At 40.4% G+C, this 21,345-nt stretch overlaps 1 protein-coding gene across 2 annotated transcripts in view; it reads left to right on the forward strand.

Moving 5' to 3' along the window:
• Positions 1 to 22: 22 nt before the first annotated feature.
• Positions 23 to 21,345, forward strand: part of myo1ea (myosin IEa) — a 68,158-nt gene continuing 46,835 nt past the window's right edge. For both annotated transcript variants that reach the window (XM_061814047.1, XM_061814046.1), the window contains exons 1-2: positions 23 to 308; positions 19,744 to 19,887. In XM_061814047.1, the coding sequence (XP_061670031.1) occupies positions 306 to 308; positions 19,744 to 19,887 (147 nt within the window). In that variant the 5' untranslated portion in view covers positions 23 to 305. The remainder of the gene's footprint in view (positions 309 to 19,743; positions 19,888 to 21,345) is intronic.

Below are 21,345 nucleotides of genomic sequence, written 5' to 3' on the forward strand. Positions count from 1 at the left end.
CTTTTGATTGGAGCGCCGCGGCTCCGTTTCCTGTGTTTTTGTTTCACAGCCCCACTTTTGAGAGCGAGTGTTGAGCGAGGAGCTCGAACCAGTCCCCCAACCCTCCCGGCCGCTGTCACTGGGCTCAGACGAACGTCACCGCTTCACAATGGACGGAGGTCACCGCTGAAAGCGGCCGCATCCACGCGTGTCGGAAATATCACCCATCTGCTTTGGATTTGGGTCCCGCAGCTTCAAAGTTGAGTCTTCTTAAAACATAAACCGCGTTTGGACCCCCGTTGAAGGACAACGTTGTCTCTTTGAAGATGGTGAGTGATGTTTAACGACTTTTTTTTTTTTTGTAGAAAAAGTTGAAAGTTACAATTTGCTGTGAAAGCATCACCCGGATTGTTTTTTTTAAAAAAAAATGCTTTTTACTTTCTTTTAGTTTTGTCGTGGCTAGAAAATGTTTACACTGACCTTTGACTCGACTGGACACTACATTATGTACACCTGCTTGATGTTCTATGATATGCTACTAGATCGTCCATGTCAGCGATGATGTTCAGTTTTCCCAATTTGCTTGTGTGTTGTTATATATGATCCCTTTGATGTAATTGTACGAGTCACTAAGAAGGCTGTGCAGTCGCGCGAAACAAATTGTTGCATTTAAAAAAAAAAAAAACAAACCCTGGATTTTTAGCCTTTGTTGGTGCTCAGTTTTCTCCACATCTTCATGAAACGCAAAAAGCACTGAAATTTGCGACCAGTGAGTTTAATGTGGTTCGACACACGAAGGACACATCCTTGTCACGAACCGGTTATTCATGCGACAAGAATCAGGTAGCAAGTCAAGTTGTGTGTGTTCATTGCATGGAGACAGGTTTGTCCTGGTTACTGAATGGCATCCCTGCAACAGACACACCTCGAGGTTATGTGGCCTCACTCCAGAGTGTTGTGTTTTGGCAATATAGTCATTAGGTTCCGTGGTAAAAATCTGGTGACCTGATGTTCACTGAAAAACAACTTTTAGTTGTTTTTGTTGGATTTTTTTTTTTTTTTTCAGTGAAGGTGACCAACGTGCCTCCTCTGCAAAAAAAAAAAAAAAAAAAAAAAAGGAGAAAGATGGCATTTTGTTCTCGGTGGCTTCTTTTTTTCTACATTATGTTTTATGGGTTATTTCATCTTTAGTGCATTGAGTCAAGGGCTATAAACCTAGATATAATGATCATGGAGTCTGGGCTACTTGGAAAATCAAAGGACAAAGGTTGCATCACACACACCATTCTTTCTGTTTTAACTGTAGTGAAAAATATACAGTAAATATAATTGCTTATCCATTTATTGGTGAACTATACCACGCAATCTTGATCCAATGTGTGATAATAGTAAGGCAGACAATTTGTACCTTCATGTAAAATAGGTTAGGTTTGATCAAACTCAAAAGTGATGTTTGTGTTCTAACGGGCCGAGAGACGATGCCATGTGATTAGAACAAGGAGTAAATCTTTCGCCAGCACTGCCATTCTAAGCGAATAGCATCGCTCGGTAGTTCCCTCGCCGCCAGATGCTGGATAGCAACGTCTCAATGACAACAGATGGTTTGCATTATTTTCCTCTTTCTCCCAGACCGAGCCCCCACTCACTCTCCGTTGGTTTCAAAGCTGGCGCTCTGTTTTCGGACCCATCGCTGCTGTTGAGATTTGCTCTGGAATTCCGGCCGGCTCTCTCTTTCTCTCTCTCTTTTTAAACAAGACAGACACCCGTTCGTTCACCTGGGGAACTCGTTAGGCTTGTTGTTGCTGTGGTTCAGCGCACTCCTCCAGCAGTTCCCTGGTCCAACTTTTTTTGCAGCACAGCTTTTGCTGGTGACCTCCGCTGAGGGTTGTTGACTTGTTGGGCCCGGAGTGTGAAGCAATCTGAGCTATACGCTATTGTAAGCACACTTGAAATTGACTTCATGTGAAAAATAAAAAATAAAATGCAAAGTGCCTTTCAGAAGCATGGGAATAATAATAATAATAATAAATATAAATAATAAATATAGAGAATCACAAAAATAAAAAAATAAGTCATAATAATGGAATTTAAATGGCTGAATGTTTCCACATATATACAAAGATAATTCGTTTTGATTATTTTTCTAAAATTACATTTCCTGTACAATTTTATTTTGTGGATGTGTTTAGTAAGTGGGTGAATAATGTTAAAAATTTTATCACACAATTTGATTAAAAAAAGTAATTCTGATCATGAATATCCCATTTTTTTTATAATCATATGAGGTAAGTGACAGCCCTCTTACTTAATATGGATATTTGACTTATAAAGATGTCAATGACAATGAATGTGTTAAGAAAACATTAGCCAAAAATGTCAACACTGTCATTGTCCACCTTGGCATCAAATTAATATATTTTACATGTACAGTGGACCCCTACTTAGCTCTGATTATTTTGTTGTGCTTTCTAGAAACTTTTTTCCCCCCCTTTTTGTTTTTTCATTTTTGGGGGGAACCAACCCCAGAAATCCTTAATTGGCAGTTTATCCCATTATTCAAGAATTTTGAGGGCTCAATATTTTCAATATTTTTTTCAACGCAATAAAGACGTGAGTCAATTATCTATGGAATTTCGCTGTTTACAGTCTGGCCCGGTCCCGATCCGCCACGATCCACTCCCTTTACGTTGTCCGCTATCATCTAATTTATCATATTGTAAATTTTATTGTGGTGAAATGAAGACGTCTCAAAGGACCTTATGGTGATACCGACTGAAAATTCTTTATTGTGCATAACAGGTCAATAGTTTGTGATATCACAAAGCTTGAACATAGAACACACCAACTACTCGTACTTTCCTATGAAACTGTCTAGTAATGTAAATATGTTGACAAAGAGCCGCAACTTATTGCGCAGCTTTAAAACTTTTAACTAAAACAATGGCACAGCCCAATTTTCACAAAGATATTCTTGGTATAGTGGTTATTTTCTTTTCATTAGCTAACAAATCAATGAAAACACTTTTAGCAATTTTTAACAGAAGTGCAAAATGAATTGCATCATGTTATTTATTAATGTTTGAGCACAGACGGGAGGAATGATGAGTATTGTTATTTTTTTTGTATTATGTTTGTGTAACATTTTTAATATTAATGTTAATCATCAGAATAATTGGACACTCTAAATTGCCCCTTGGTGTGATTGTGAGTGCGGCTGTTTGTCTCAATCTACTCAGTGATTGGCTGGCAACCAGTTCAGTGTGTACCCCGCCTCTTGCCCGTTGACAGCTGGGATAGGCTCCAGCACTTCCTGTGACCCTCATGAGGATAAGCGGCAAAGAAAATGGATGGATGTTAATCATTAGCTACAAAGTGAAATTGAGGAAATGATCCTACTTCCTGAGGTTTATCATTTTAACTGCCTTAGTACTGACATTTCCTCCCAGATCCCAAAAACATCCAGTAATAGTAGACTCTAAATTGTCCTTAGGTGGCAAAGTGAGTGAATGGTTGTTTGCGTCTATGTGCCCTGCGATTGGCTGGCAACTACTAGTTCAGGGTGCACCCTGCCTCCTGTCCGAAGCTAGCTGGGATAGGCTGCACCACTCCTGCTACCGTTGTGAGAATAATCGTCTCAGATAATGAATGAATGGATTGTACTGACATGTCTATTGCCACCGGGAAGAACGTATGCTGTTTGCTGCATAGGATCAATCCATCATGCAACCCTAGTGAGGATAAGTGTTGCAGAAAATGGATAGATGGAGAATAATCACTTTAAATCATGTCATTATCCCAGCTGCTTATCCTCACAAGGGTTGCGGGAAAGCTGGAGCCTATCCCGGCTAGCTTCGGGCGAAAGGCAGACTACACCCTGAACTGGTTGTCAGTCAGTCGCAGGGCAGATATCAACTGAGCGGGAATCGATCCCACGATTCCCGCAGCAAAGGCAGGCGTGTGTACCACTACGCTATCAATGACACACTTTAAATCAAAGAAAACTTAATTATTAATCAGGTTTATGATAAAATCCTTAAATCTCAGGACCTCAGGCAATTGCTTATGTTTGCCTTACGCTAAGTCAGCCCATGCTCGTGATGACGTCGGGGATTTATGGTTCCTGGCTCTGATGTAACTCTCGACCATGGAAGTGGTCAGACGAGAACTACCCAACACTTTTCTCCTCGCGTTGCACACACAGTGTTCACCGTGTCCTAAAAGCAGTGCCTGTAGTGCACTATCTCTGTGGTCGTTGGACTCTATATTTAGGCCTCGGTCTTGTTTTCCGTCTGACTGGCACCCAGACTTTTAAGTAACTCATGTCCTTTACTTGTTACCTCAGCTGCCGTATTTCACAGTAACTAATGAGGAGAGTTGGCTACATGTTCTAATCGTAATGCACATGATAGTGTTGACACTCTGGACTTCATCCTGCCTGCCTTATCACACAGCAGTCACGTTTTATGACTATCATGTTTTCAATTTTCAATGTGCGCTTCTTTCTACTCGATCAGGAATGTAAAGTATTTGTTTTGTCACTCTAAAAATGTTCGACTTTGATTGCACCGGTACCATCTTCTAAAAATCCTCACGCCAGGGGTTTCCAAATTGTAGATGGAAAAGTTTGAGTTTCAGAAAAGTAAGGCTGGGCAACACCCACATTCCCATGGGTGTGATGTTCCTGTCGAGAGCGTTTCAAGATAGAGCTGGCGTCAGGACGAAACCTCCTATGTCCAAATTTGGTAATTCATATATTTTTTCACAAATTGACGCTGTCGATCAGTCCCCATGTGTGTGTCCATCCATCCATCCATCCATCCATCCATCCATCCATCCATCCATCCATCCATCCATTTTCTTCACCGCTTATCCTCACGAGATTCGCGGGGAGTGCCGGAGCCTATCCCAGCTGTCAACGGGCAGAAGGCGGGGTGCACCCTGAACTGGTTGCCAGCCAATCGCAGGGCACATGGAGACAAACAGCCGCACTCACAATCACACCTGGGGGCAATTTAGAGTGTCCAATTTTTGGGATGTGGGAGGAAATCGGAGTGCCCGGAGGAAACCCACGCAGGCACGGGGAGAACATACAAACTCCACACAGGCAGGGCCGGCCGGGGATTGACCCCAGGTCCTTAGAACTGTGAGGCCAATGTTTTACCAGCTGATCCACCATGCCGCCATGTGTGTGTCATATTTGTCAATATATAAATTATTGACAATTCTAAAGTCTTGAAAATCACTCTCTTCAATGACACAGTGCTCATGGATCAACAAACATGTAGTGTGTTTTTTTTTAAGTTTCCTGAAAAGTGTATTTTGGAGATATGAGGATTCTGCCTGACATGATCAATATGCCAAGATTCATGCTGCAGTGAATAAAGATATTTCAGTTTCAGAATGGAAAATGGCACATCCAAACTTAGTAACATAATTCTCACTTGAACCCTTTGCGGTGTACCTCCAACATCAATTTACTTCTTTTGCAAGTATTTCTCCACAAACAGATTTTCTGTGAACGTGATCGTGACTAGATTTATACGAAGGTCCGTCGAGCAGGTGAACATTCTGTGCACGGCCTTTGCCCTGTTAGTTGTCTCAAAGACATGAATTATGCTTGGTATCTGCTTGATGCTACAGAAGATAACCACATTTGAAAATGCATGAAGGCGTTCAGCCCAGTAGTCATTTGGTCATCTGTTAATAGCTAACGCTTTTCCAACTAAAAGCTTGAAGCCTTTTACTTGGCTGTGATCTGATACAACAATAATATTATTAGACTGTCGCTGTAAAGTCAACTGTTGCTGTTGCGTCTCAGCCAAAAAAATTTTACTTGATCATGCCTAAACAACTACTGCAAGGAGTCTGCTGAAGTATGTCCTGTAAATGGTACTTCAAATCAGTACGTTACAGTAGAATGAAAGAATGACAAATTGTTTTTTGGTATGTAATTTGGTCACGTACAATCTGCGTAACACTTTGACATCAGCCAAAAGCGCCAATAGGATTGTGTCTTGCAACCTCGCCTCCCTTCGTCGCCGTTGTCAATATTTAGACGTGCACACATACCACCGTTTATTAAAACGTGAGGGCATTGACAGAACTCAGGATTAATTTTTCCAAACTAACTTTAGTGCGAGGCTGCTAGCACTAGCTATCCATTCAGTTAGCTTCATAATGTTATGTTAGCTGCTTGCTAGCGTTATATAACCTGAATATTACTTTAAGCATTCCTTGCCAGCAATTTCCAGCACAAATTGTCCTCGCCCGAGCGTAAAACATAAAACACTGCCACAATCAAAATGTGTTGCTACTATAGTAACAGGTGGCCCTTGGTAGCGGTGACATGTTTTCCGGTCCCACCACCCCCGATAGCTTGATTTTATAGGATTGACTGAATTATGGTCAAGGTTTTGCCAATCTTCTACCCCTAGACACAGCAGGATTCTTGCTCAGTCATGCCACCATGAGAGACTACATTTTTCTTGCAATTAAATCCAGGTATAAACTACATTGAGCAGACATGCAGAAGCTGGTGTGGGCCAAAGCTAACGCCCAGTCGCTGGCACGCAGACTTGACAATACAGTACACCACCCTATCATGTCCTGACTTTTAAAGACACATGCATGTACACAAATACTACAATACATACAGTGTTCTATGCTAGCATTTGTGTCTGTGTGTTTGTCTTCATACATGTTTCTAATGTGTTAAAAATGTGTTTTCATAAGTAAATGTTTCGAGTCTGTGGCTCGGTTAAACGGGGAAAAAAAAGGTTTCTCTTTGTTGATTTTAATCTATTGCGCAGGGGTCAGAAACAAATCTGCAGTTAACAGGGGTTTTCTCTACGTCATTTGTTTGTGCTATGGTTCTGTTTAGGGCTCACCACCTAAAAGCCCCATTTGCTCTTTGGATTGACAGGAACGAATGACTGCCAAATTGAATCGATATCAGATTCCGCTTTAATGGCCAAGGATGTAACAACACAATCATGAATTTGTCTCCTGCAGTCGAGGAGGAAGCTTTGAAACGGCAAAGTGATACAATAAAATTGTTCAAGCAGAAAAGGGATGCAGATCCTCCATTCTGTTTGATCTGACATCCAAACAGGACAAAAAAGAAAGAACTAAATGTGATTACTATATAATCATTCATGGCTATACATGTACATTAATTCAACTTTTGTACATTGTATTATATGTTGAAATGATCTAACGGAACTGCCCTAGCCTTAAGGTGCTTGCTCATTCATCTTCCTATTCATCCGCCAATATTCACTGGTTTTCTGGATCATGTGGCGAAAACTCACATTTACGTAGACAGTGCAATAGAGAACAATAGCCTAGTCAAAGTATTTAAAGGCGTATCAGGTTGTTCCTCTGGAACATTGTTACGCGCGATGTTAGTCATTCATTTTAGGATACCACTTCATGTCCATTGCCCTTTTATAGAAAACTAGTGGTTCCCTGTAGTGCAGTATTTAACTAGTCATTGTTCATCTCATTAGAAAACCACATTTTGGCCTCTAATATGCTGAATGCTTCCTGATGTAGATTCCACACACACACAATAATTATAAATAGAAATACCCATCCATCCATTTTCTTAGCCGCTTATTCTCACAAGGGTACGGGAGTGCTAGAGCCTATCCCAGCTATCAAGGGGCAGGAAGTGGGGTACACCCTGAACTGGTTGCCAGCTAAGTTCTTCGTTCTGTATGCTGTACCAGGGCAGCACCGTCTGCCGAAAAATTCCTTGGGTGTTTTTTTTTTTTTTTTTTTTTTTTTTTTTTTTTTACACACTTGTCCAAATAAAACTGATTCCGATTCTGACATGGAGACAGACAACAGTCACTCTCACAATCACACCTAGAGGCACTTTAGAGTCTCCAATCAATGCACGTTTTGGGGATGTGGGAGGAAACCGGAGTGCCCGGAGAAAATCCACGCAGGCACGGGGAGAGCATGCAAATTCTACACAGGTGCGGCCGGGGTTTGAACCCCGGTCCTCAGAACTGTGAGGCCAACGCTCTAACCAGTTGCCCCACTGTGCCGCCAACATATATTTTAGAAAGCACAATTTGTGCCTTGCATGGCACAATCTCGCTCAGATGATGTGCTTTGCTCTTAGTAACTGAACTGAACAGTGTTCAGTCAAAGCTTTTTCAACCGCGATTCATTACGTATATGGTCCACACCACACAGAGTGAAACTGTATTTGCAAATACTAATGCCATTGTTCTGCTCATTGTAAGGAGAGCTGCGTATTTAGTTAAGCCCTACACCAAAGAGCATTAACTCTTTTGGGACAGCCCTATTTGAGTTCCTTCTCATTAAGAACTGATGATTATTGTTGACTGAAAATGACCTTGTCTTGCCATATGCAAATTTTTTTTTCCCCATCACAAGCCATGTAATGTGGGTTCTCCATTACCACTGTGTTATCTAATGCTGTACTTGACATTAAAGCCTCTTTCTGTTGCGTCGCTACAGTTCCGTTTGTAACTAGGCGGTAACTGGCCAAAGAAGAACCAGTTTGGCAGATAGTGCACAATTCTTCGAGAGAGGCTTCAAGAGGTTAAGTGTGCTTGCTTGAAGATGTTTCTTGCCATTACCAGTTGAAGTTTACATTCAACCCAAACAAAAATACACATTGTATACTTAATCAAAAGGCTGCTAGCTTAGTGCTAACACAGTGCATAACGTCTTCGACAAGCTAGTGATACCGGCATCAATGTTGTGCTAATTATGAGCTATTACACAATATACAGTACATCTTCCTCTTTTTCTTTCGGCTTGTCCCGTTTGGGGTCTAACACAGAGCAAAACGTCATAGATGAGCTATTGATACCGGCATCAATGTTGTGGTAATTACGAGCTATTACACAATATCCAGTACATCTTCTTCTTCTTTTCCTTTCGGCTTGTCCCGTTAGGGGTCGGCACAACAATACTCACAGGCAGGTATTGAAAAGTCGACTCGGAATATTGCAGCTTGAAATATATGTTTCATCAAATCAATGTGCGGCAATGTGTGCATACCAAAATGAGCAGCACAATGCCAATTGAATGATTATGACGCAGAAACTGGTTTATTTTTACATTCTATTATGTTATTAATGTACTTTTTTTTTTTTTACAAAGGAAAATTATCTAGAGGGCTTTGTGTCTTATTACAAAAAAATAGTTCAATCCCAGACCCGCCTGTGTGGAGTTTGCATGTTCTCCCTGTGCCTGTGTGGGTTTTCTCCGGACACTCTGGTTTCCTCCCACATTCCAAAAAACATGCAAGGTTGATTGGAAACTCTAAATTGCCCTTAGGTGTGATTGTGAGTGCGGCTGTTTGTCTCGATGTGCCCTGCGATTGGCTAGCAACCATTTCAGGGTGTACCCCGCCTCCTTCCCGTTGACAGCTGGGATAGGCTCCAGCATTCCCTGCAATCCTTGTGAGGACAAGCGGCTAAGGAAATGGATGGCTGGATGGATGGATAATACAAGCATTTTTGTCGAGGTTTTGGGATCTTTGAACGGATTAATAAGATTTTGATAGTTTTCAATCGGGAAAAATGATTTGTTTTGTTTTTAGTCTCGGGTGTGTTCGATAATGAATTAATCTCATTAGTCAAGACACAATTGTTTTTACAATCCTTTTTTTTTTTTAATTTCGTAATTACAGTTGCATTGGGGTTAAGTGGGGCAGTGTCCCACTAGATCCTGCAGATATAGAGCAGCTACCATGAATTACTTCAATTATCGCCACCCCCAAGACAAGAGTGGAATTCACGTTATGGTTGTTGACGGACATATTATTTAGTATTCTTTGAACTTGCTGGAGGTCTGAGTGATTTGAAGAAAGGGTAGTTGAAAAGGCACTGAGGGTTTTTGTGCTCTCGGGTTAAAAAAAAAAAAAAAAAAAAAAACTAAAGAAAAGTGCCCAATTATTTCTATGCGTGCATTCAGTGCCAAAGCGCCTCGGGACCATTGATTGAAACTTGAGTGGGAAGCCCTAGTGACATATCAGAGAATGGTTGTGACCGCAGATGGTTGTTTACATTCAACCACAACTGAACGGCCCTCTAAAGAATACGCTGGACTATACTTGGTGTAACACACTCAGTTACACCCTCAGCCGCAATCATCTCAGATGATATTTTGAGATTTGTTAAAACAGTGATTGTCGGAGATGGTTCAAAAAAAGGGCCTGAGGATAAATGCTGCCTGAACAAAACTGAAAACTGTATGTAATTTTATTCCGCGATGTGTTTCGGGATCTTTTCTGTGGCGGGACGTACGCACACCCTTCCTTTCAGGCAGAGGATTATGTGACTTCACAATTAGTCAGCGCTCATGTTACCACTATCCAGCAAAAGTAGCAAATTATGAGCGTCTACTCTAGCTCAGCTTGTGTAAAGTTGACATCTTTGACACCATAACATATTACACATTGAAACATCTTATGGCCTCATTGGCACAACATGTTCACGTGCACATTTTAATGAGAGTTGTGACATTTTTTCTTTAGAAAGTTGATCTTTTTGTTTTTTATTATTTCGACTATTTCTACGTCATGGCTGCAGCTAGGAGTGGTGTAGAACAGAAATTCTAACTTAATCTTTGCCAAATTCATGTTAATGGAAACATAGTTCTCATCTAATTGAGAGATATTTTATACTGATCTCCAGTGTGATACTAATATCAGTCGTTCTTCAGAGGATAACGAATACAGGGAGTCCTCGGTCTACGACTGATATCCATTCCGACAGTAGCGTCTTAACTCGAATTTCAACTTAAGTCGTATTCCACCATTAAAGTCAGAATTTATATCAAAATACTTTGTATGAAAACAAATACATTGAAATAAACAAGAGGATGTACTTAGCATTAGTGCTGAGAGGTGGATGGAGAAGAAGAAGAAGAAGAAGGGGAGGCTGTGCTTAGCTATTGCGGAGGAACATGGTTCTCAACTCTCTCCATCTCGACAAGTATCAATGAACTTTCTTTTGTGATCATTGTATCCGACATAGGAACGGAACCCTTCACATGTGCTAAAATACAGGCTTTGTCTTTAATAATTGTCACCACAGTCAAACGACTGAAGCCTTTGTGGTCTTGGTGTCTCTCATTTCTCCAATCTTTTTATGATCTTGAGCTTTTTTTCCACGGTAATGGATTTTCTTTTGGCTGCAGTAGCATTGCTAAAAGACACAGCTTTCTTCTTTGGGGCCATAATGTCTAAAAAGGAGGGCGAAAAAGGCAAAGATACTCCCGGCGCACAAACACAGGCAAGCATTAGCCAGATAAAATGGCGGACGGGGGACGGGCATTGTAAAGTTGAAACGTCTAATGTCTAGACAAAAAACATGAGACATGAGGGCTCCCTGTATATGACTGTGTACTTTATAGTGTCCCTATGACCCGACCTCGGGTAAGAAGAAGAAAATACGTGGACATCTACATGTGTTGCTGCACCCTTTGGGTTGGACTGAAAGGCTAATCCATGTGGTTGCCTAAAGTACACAAGGTTTAAATCGCTTTATGTTTCGTTTGACAGTAAACTTCGACTGGAAGGGGTAATAAACATGTTGTAGTGTTTTTTTTTTTTTTTTTGTTTTTTTTTTAAAAGTTGTTCTCTTATCTGCCCAACTGCTGCTGGTTGTCAAATGTTTTCAGTTCACTCCCACCATACTTTGCCCGTATCTCATGTCGGTGTTTGAGGGTCAATATGAATTGTGCGTTATAAAAGTTCCATGAAGGCACGTGCAGTTGGTTTGTCCTCAACTCGACTGATTACCCTCATAGACTGTATAGGTGTCAGCGAACAGATTGCAGTACGGTTGTCCAACAATTCTCTTCTGCTTTTGCTAAACCAAATTATTCTTAGAATCAAAGAAAGTCAGTCAGAAGCACAGATGTACGTTGTGTTCTGTTGTGACAAACAACAAGGTGCTTTTGTGACCATTTTACATTTGGACATTAGAACTTTTTTTTTTTTTTTTTTACGGCTCTTATACAATATGTGCCATATACAATAAACCATTATTTGGTCTTGGCAATTGCTACAATTCGCACCGCGTTTAAGAAAAAGAAATCATTTTTAACAGCAGTATGCCTCAAAGCCACACACTCCAGTGACGTTCCTTTGTCCAGCGAACTCCCTGTGATGGATTGCCGCATAATTACAAGCAAAATTCATGTCTCTATTTGTTGATTTTTGTACGTCATTCAAATTAAAAGCAAGCCACCAAGGTTGGCTTCCAGACACAAGAACAACCGCATGTGGATTCATGACAAGTCACACCCACTACATCATGTATTTTTTTCCCTTTCTTCTTCCTTTAAAGTATGTTTTATTACTTAGATTGTGGGTGCAAAACAGCTTGTTATAGATTACAGCATGTACATACATTGTCCCTTTCATTTCATATGATCAATTTTATACTGCATAATTATATTTTTTAATATGCTTTCTTTTGGAAAAAAATGTCAATAGACTAGTATCACCCAATACTTGGATAAATATGCCTTAATTTGTGGCATATGTTGACAAAATTAGTTTAAAGGGGTTTTAACCCTTGGCTCTATCATCAGTGCCTTTATTGTCAATGACAAGCGAGGCAAATAATCTGTAAATGTGGATTTAATCTCTGTATGCCTGCTGCTAGCCGAATTGTCATAAACATAATACTAAGTTCCTTGCCTTCCTGTTACCTATTAAAGTACAGTCCACCCTTGCTGTTCACTGCATGTGGAAATCGGTGAGTAATTGACGCCAACTTAAAAATTTATAATAGAAGCCAGGAGATGGTGGGTGGCAAAACACTTTTTTCTATTGGACTACGACAATTCCAGGCCTACTGACCGCACCTGGTTATAAACCTTATCCAGTCATTTGCAAAAGAAATACCATTTGGTCCATACATAAGCCGCAAGTGCCCACATTGAATCACGAGATATTTACAAAGAAATACGGTACACAGAGAGTTTAACGCTAATGCTAGCACCACTAGCGCCGCTGCGCTAACAGGGCCGTTTAAAAAAAACATACCGGTAAAAATCACTGAGACACGGCAGTAACACACTAGTGCAGCGCTAACAGGGCCGGACTTGTAAAAGTCATTTCCTCGGCATATATATTTGACAGGTCTCACTCTTACCTTTTCCACTCGAGTGCCTCCTTGCGCTAGCTAGTTACAACAAATGCACAAATTAGCCACATCACCGGATAAACCGCAGCGTTGAAAGCGTGTGAAAAAAGTTCCGGCTTACAGGCTGGAAATTACGGGAGGCAATGGCCTGATTAAATGAAGGGTTGGAGCTGTCGAATATTTTTAGAATTGATAACTTTGACCCTATTGAAGATAAGATCAATTAGCTAACGTTGACACCCATCGAGATTTGCAGTTGTGCTGTTATGGTACGTTAGTGAGTTCTACTTGCAGTACGCACATTGGATGTTATTTTTTTAAGCGTGAAATGATTATTAATTTTGGATTTCCTCTCTCAAGTACTCTTTCCTCCTGGCTCGCTGTCATCACGTCAATTTATTTACACATGGAGCAAGATTAGCTTGTATAAAAAAAACGATCAGTGTGAAGATTTGAGACAAAGATTTTGCTTTGACATTTTTTTGTAATTGATTTGATTAATTGTTTCATGTCCAAAATGAAGTTCCGCCCCTCAATTCAACACAATTTCTTGGCCCTAAGAGAGAAGATGGTGCAAAAGCAATACTTTTGTACAGTGAATACTCTGTTCTCGAAAGTCCCCCTTCTCGAACAAATCGGTTTTCAAACGAAAATTTCCAAGATTTTTTTTGGTCCCGTTTTCGAACGAAAATCTGCACTCGAACTCCCCCGACAAAACCCGGAAATAACATAATGTGGGCGGCCAGACCAGTTGACCCACGGCGCTCTTTATTGTGTATAATGCAGCCTCTGTACACAGACGTGTCCCGGTAGCTACATTTACCGACTATTTTTTTTCTTCCTATTGGTAACTATTAACCCCCAATCATGGCTCCAAAGAAGTGACACTAGACAAGTTCTTTTAGAAAAGAAAAGAACTTGCAGGGGGCGAGTCACCCCCACCGAAGAGATTTGTAGTTGATAGTTTTGCATTGCTTTTTTTCTTGTGAACTTTAATAATGCTCTGTTCCTTTACCAATTCTGCATTTTTATTTGGTTTCAAAGATTTCATTAAATCGAGTTACAAGTTAATGTTTTCGTATGTTACTTTTTGTAAAAAAATCTACAGATATGGCAATGCACTCCCAGCCCAGCCTACTCTACTACTAAAGCATACATTTTAAGCAAAAAAAAATGTATTTCTTAAATTATTTTATTATATAAAGTATTGAAACTAAACATGTATTTCTACTCTGCAGTTTATTATCAGGAAAAGCTAAAAAAATGGTTTTAAAAGCCTATTTTTTTAGGCTTAGAACACATTATTTCATTTTACATTCATTGTAATGGGAAATATCGATTTGGTTTTCGAAAAAAATCACTTCTCAAAGTGCCTTATGGAACGGATTGTGGTGGAGAACCGAGGTTGTACTGTATTTTTTGTATTGATGCCATGGCTTTGGGTCTGTACAAAAACAGCAGCTAGGTTAGTTTATCCAGCAGACAACTGGGGATAGGTCACCCCCAAAAATATGCAGGGGTTCACTTCAGTGCAGAAGGAAGCTCCTTATATTCAGAAATTTTGCTGGCAATTATGCAACACATTTTTTGTTGGATATGAGTACTGCTCCCAGAACAGTTTAATCTAAAATCATAAGATTAAAGTAGAACATGGCAACGCTACTGAGATGATACATAAGGGATTATCAGTTTCACATCTCACTGTCGGAATTTTTGGCTCACATTAGGAAGAGAATTGAATATTGAAGTACCTAATTAGTGATATAGAAATGACCACTGAGTTAATTATCTGTTTTGATCCATTTTCCTCCCTATTGGCTCAGTCCTCCCCACAGAGTTCATGTCTTCAATGCACACCACAATCAAAGGACTTAATGTCTTTTCATTTGTGGTTGATGCAGTCATCGTTCGGAAAGCGCTTCCTCATAAATTCTATTGTTTACAAGAACAAGTAAGGCAATCTTTCAGGGTTGCCACTCCAAAGTGATTAGCGGGCGCACTTGTTTCTAATTTTAGGAGGGTGGGCTGTGTTTCTCATGCCCTCGCTGGTAACACTGGCTGGACTGTGTGTCAGCTTCTGCGGTGGAAAAGCACAGAAGGAAGAAATGAGGGGAAAAAGTGCCGCTTATGATACTGAATCAAAGCCAGCCATTTCCTGTTCACTGAGCTTGGTTCTGCTCACTGCTCTCCATATATGGTGATGGTATTTTGCGTGGAAGGGGAAGCCTGGACTTATGGATCAGGACGGATGCTGTAAGTCCTTTTCTATGAAGGGGAAGAATCCCGACCTTCAGCGTAGGTTAATCGTTTCCGAAACCCTGCCTTCCTTTAAGTTTATTAGCGAACTACATTAGGAAAATTCTTTTTTCAGAATTCACAATTCTTCAGAACGAATTAATGGCATTTCCGTTTATTTCAATCTGTAAAGATGATTTGATGTATACCCTAAATTTTTGAGTGTTGAAGGCACAACCGTACTCAGAAGTTAAAATTCCTTGGCAGACTCAGAAGTTAAAATTCCATGGCAGAGATCCATATTGAACGTAGAACAATCTCGACAAGTCAGTTAGAAAGTAGAGTCTCTCTCGACCACTATCATCACACTTGAGCGCTCTGACCTTTAACCCTGCACAGCCCAGTGTGCGGTCAATCCAGGCACCACCCAGGGATCCTTGTGTGTGTGTGTGTCTTTATGTGAGTGCGGCCCCGTTTCCCTGGCCAGCTCCTCCCTGTGACTGTTGACGTAAGACTATTTTCTCAGTCGTCTTGCATCATTAAACCAGCCCAAGTCAAAACACACGAAGCTATTCGCCCGACATTTGACATGTACCTCCTACGTCTACAACTTATTAGCTCTCTCATCATGAATCTAAACTTTTTCATTTGAGACAGGTTAATTGCGGCGCACTTGATTTTGTATTTTTTCCTGTCCGCGGTATGGTTTTCCCCATACATTCTGTTATTTAGTGACTTGAGGCATTCGTGGCTCCTGGTTTTTGTTCATGGTGCCAACATTTTGGGATTTTCAGATATTTATGGCCCACTTATTTCTTTGTTCCTACTACCTATCTGGTGTATAACAAGCACCCTTTATCTATCTATCTATCTATCTATCTATCTATCTATCTATCTCTATCTATCTATCTATCTATCTATCTATCTATCTATCTATCTATCTATCTATCTATCTATCTATCTATCTATCTATCTATCTATCTATCTATCTATCTATCTATCTATCTAGTTTGTTTTGTTTATTTACAGGCAAATTATGAGCAAGATATTACAGCAATTTCATTTACATGAATTTTGATATGTTGAGTCACCCACATTAATTAATCAACAGCGGTGACATTTATTTCGTTATTCAAAAACCTTTGCAAATTTACATCTTTCTCGTCAGTGGTTTCTTTGTATCTACATTGCGGAATGCACAGAACACTTTCTACAGTGAGCAAGTATGATTAGTTTGAAGGAACTGCAATTTGTATTTATGTGTTTTGGTTAACCTGCTGGTTTTATCCCACTTGATATTTTGCAGACAGTCTCGTGTTTTTCTCAAGTGGAGTTCTTGTAGGCTGAAATGTCCCTAGTTTAGACAGACCCGTATGACTGCGTATTATATTGGCTCTGTGGTTTTTCGGATTCATTTATCCTTTTTTATTTTATACCTACACCTGCTTATCTCTACTTGGGTCACGGGTGAGCTAGAAATGATCTGTAAAGTAAAAATAAGTCACTTTGAAAACTTTGCTTCCATGCAGTGTTATGGCACATTGGTCATGCCTGGCTTTGTTTGATTTGTGTATTGGAGTCAGACATCAAAATTATACAATTGATTGGTAAAATGCAGTCATGTAGCATCATGTAATGGATTAAAAGGAGCTCTCTAGTCACCGGAGTGTTGGAGCTTGTCCCAGCTGTCATTGGGGAGCAGACGGAGTATTCCCTGAACAGGTTGCCAGCCAATCACAAGTCACACAGAAACTCACACACACCCCCAATCACACCTCGGGGCAATTTAGAGTGTCCAATTAATGTTGCATTGTTTTGGGGATGTGGGAGGAAACCAGAGTGCTGGGAGAAAACCCACGCAGGCACGGGGAGAACATGCAAACACGGGGCTGGGATTTGAACCCCGGCCCTCAGGACTGTGAGGCAAACGCAATACCCAGTCGTGCTGCATTCTCATTAAAAAAAAAAAAAAAAATCTCACGTAAAGGCAAAAAAGTATCTTGCGTTAAAACGGCAATTCATCCCAAATGTTACTTATTACATAAATGTAACGGGGAACATCTAACTCATTACTACCCACCTCTGCTGTCTGTCGCCTCATGAGGATGAAAGATGAATTGTGAAAGGGACGCACTTGTCAAAAGGCTGTCACTGATCACACTTCTTGCTCTTTTGAGTCTGAACCTAAACACCAATTGGAGGACAGTTGCCTCCCACTACTATTAAAACAACCGTCACCTTTTTAAAAATCGAATACGTTACACACTTCCATTGCTCCTAACTTAACAGCGGCATGCTCTTGTAAATTGTTAAAAGGAAAATGTGTGCATTTCCCTTTGCCCTACCTTTAAAAAAAAAAAAAAAAAAAGTTGTAAAACATGTTAATGGGTGTGATCTGAAGAAAGCATTAATTAGTTATCATACCAGAGAGGGAAAGTACCAAGGTTAGTCGCCCAACGCTGTTAATGTGTCCTGTCATCACGCAGTTCATAAAGTAGTTTTTAAAGTAATTTTTGTCTTGTAAAGCCTAAATCCACCTCGGAAGATGTTAAAAAGCACAACAGCTCTCTTATCTAAAAAGTGAATGACTGACTGACTTAGCAGTGCATTGTAATACAGAGTTATTACCTCTATAAAAGAAGATTTATTTGATATACAGTACTTCCCCTTCTCTTTTTTTTTTATCTTATGAGACGGCGGCGGTAGATTTCTTTTTCTTTATGCCAGTATGACGTAGGCTCACCTCACAACGCTTCCCCACTTTCCACGGGGGAGGAAGTCAAAGGTTAAATCGCGTAGGGTCTCGAAGTGATCCACCCTCAGCGCGCAATGTGACCTTCTTTCACAGTAGCCTCACCGAGTGACACCAGACTGACTCATAGCGCATGATGGGATGACCTCACAGTCATCTTAAGCAAAACAAGAGATGTGGGAAGAGTTTTCAGATGTGAATACAAGTCTGATCCAAAAGGGAACACGCTTGTCATGCTGCAATCACAAAATGTGCAGATTTTAGTCTGATTACCTCAAAGGTGAGGGGAAGCTTCATGCACCTTAAAGCCACACTTCACATCATTTTCCATCCATTAATTTATTTTCTTTGCCGTTTATCCTCACGAGGGTCGCAGGGAGTGCCGGAGCCAATCCCAGCTGTCGACTGGCAGGAGGCAGGGTACACCCTAAACTGGTTGCCAGCCAATCGCAGGGCACATAGAGACAAACAGTCGCAAACACAATCACACATAGGGGCAATTTAGAGTATCCAGTTAATGTTGAATGTTTTTGGGATGTGGGAGGAAACCAGAGTGTCTGGAGAAAACCCACGCAGGCACAGGGAGGACACGCAAACTCTACATAGGCAGGTCCGGGATCAAACCCGGGTCCTCAGAACTGTGAGGCCAACGCTTTACCAGCTGATCCACTGTTCCACCTCACATCATTTTATTTTATTTTATCCATCCATCTTTATTTTGCTTACTCTCACTGAGGTCCCTGGTGGGCTGTGGGCTGTTCTCCTGTCTCCTATTTTATTTTTTTAGGGGTTCCAAAATAAAATGTTCTTGTCATATTTAGTTTTATTTAACACAACAGGCGGATCTAAATAAATTAGAACCTTCATGTATTTCTGTAGTTAAAAAAATTTGATTGACTTGATGACTCTCGATTCTACGGAAGCGTGTTTCTGTCACGCACACACACAAAAAAAAAATCCCGTTTTTTGGCTATTTTTTTTTCAGTTTTTCGGGCAATTTTTTTTTCTGTTTTTCACACTAATATTTTTCCGTCTGTTTTTCAGACTTTTTATTCTATTTTTTGGATTTTTTGTTCTGTTTTTCAGACAATTTTTTTCCCTGTTTTTCAGGCTATTTTTTCCCGAATTATCGGGACACATCGAACTCACGCGAGAACCTGTGAACAATAAGTGACTTTCGGCGGACTCAGTAATAAGGAACAGAAACGGAAAATAATTGCCCAAAAAACAGGATTTTTTTTTTTGTTTGTGAGACAGCGATACGCTGCCGTAGAAATACAACAAACTCCTCCATGCACAGTGCCTAAAAATAGTAATGAAAGTAATGTGTTTGAATGAGTCAATGAAAATGCATTGCAGAAAAAAGGGTAAATGAAATCTATACCTGAACTGACGTTAAAAGAAAAAAGGTTACTGAAGATTAAATGCAATATTTTGAACTTAAAAGCTGAACTGTTTTTATCAGTAATTCTTTCACGTTCTACAAGAGGCGTTTTGAGTACTGTTGAGCTCAGCAATATTTAAAAAAAAAAAAAAAAAGAGAGTCTGCTAATAAGTCACCAAGTGTTCTTGTTGGCTTTTTTTTTTTTTTTTTTTTAAGCACATCTGACTATTGTATGTGTTGTGTTTTAGGGGGGCCGGGGTCAATTCGGGTACCACTGGCAGAGCCACAATGTCAAACTTAGCGGAGTGGACGACATGGTGCTGCTCAGCAAGATCAACGAGGACGCCATCGTGGACAACCTGAAGAAGCGATACATGGATGACTACATTTTTGTATCCTCGACTTACAATGTCGCCTCGCATCTCGGCGAGGAATTGCGAGCTCCCCTTCTCCTCCGCTTTTTCCCAGAATAGCACGGTAGTCATTCGCGGCAGTGAGTAACTTCGTTGTCAGAGGCAAATGCACGCCCCTTTTGCGGTTAAGGGGGCACAGGTCAACCTGGTACCACTGCCAGATGTTTGACTCAGTTGCTCAAGTATTGTAGATTTCAACGGGGTGAAGATTGTGACAAAATTGGCAATGTGCATGTTTGCAGCCTGGATTCCCAATTTATTCAATGTATTTTTTATTTCGCAAGCTCTGAATCACATGTAGTCATGTTTTGATAGTTGTCCCACGCAGGACTGGGCCCGAGCCCCATGTTTAATCAAACAATTACTATCTATTGATACCACAAGATTGTGTCAAAATGCTACTTTTGTTTAATATAACATCCTCAACTCGCTGATCATACAGTGTAACCTCATTTTAATTAGTTCCATGGCTGAGTTTGCAAACCACAACAATGTTTACAATGGAGATGAATGGATATGCAATCATTTTGTTCCAGTCACAGAAAGAATTTATATTTACCTTATTTTTGTTGGTGTGCGGTTGAAAATAGTGCATGTGTAATAGTGCATACAAATAGATAACACTTTATTATGAAGAAATACAGTGTGTTTGCTAGGCAGTCACTATGCATTATCTCATGGGGCGTTCACACTGGATGCAAATTGAAGTGTTTATTACATGTAAAGTCCATGTGCGCAAAGCCCTGAATTCGTGCCGGGCTATCGGAAACATGTTTGACGTGATACAACTTTGGCGAACACGCAAAAATTTGCTCGAGTTCCAAATTTTCAACTCAAGCCACAAATTCAGGAGCCAAACGGCACTGAGAATATACTCCGTCACACACAAAATGCTGGAGTCGTTGGGCAGAAAAATTGAGGATGAAGGTATCATCACTGTTGATGGGCACCCGGAACTCTTCTAACTCCTTATCAGGATAACTCCTGTGTCAAATACCATACGAAAAGCAAGCAGGCCTGGTGAGTGGCGAGTGAGGAAATTGGCATATCTGCTGACTAAATATGTTACATGCCAGTGTTTATGCAGCACAAGGAAAAGCTATGCCATGCCAAGGCTGCTTGCAAACCAAATTTAGGGTCATTTTTCCTTTGAAATCTTGTGCATAAACTGAATAGTTGAGGTTCCACATTACTCCCTTGACAACAGTATGTTGCCACATGCCACCAAAGCAATGGCGAGCATAAAACCGGTGAATACCAGAGAATATCTTTAAAAAATAAAATAAAAAATCCACTAATTGTCAGATTTGTGAATACCACACACCCAAGTGAGGATTTGAGGATTTACTGTAAAACCAATTTTCATTCATTTTTTTAGCAAGCGTGCACCCAAAGGAGAACCCTTTAGATTTCAGTGCAATTTTTAGATAAAACGTG

This window comes from Syngnathoides biaculeatus, chromosome 3 (genome assembly GCF_019802595.1).
Source record: "Syngnathoides biaculeatus isolate LvHL_M chromosome 3, ASM1980259v1, whole genome shotgun sequence".
In the NCBI taxonomy this organism is placed as follows: domain Eukaryota; kingdom Metazoa; phylum Chordata; class Actinopteri; order Syngnathiformes; family Syngnathidae; genus Syngnathoides; species Syngnathoides biaculeatus.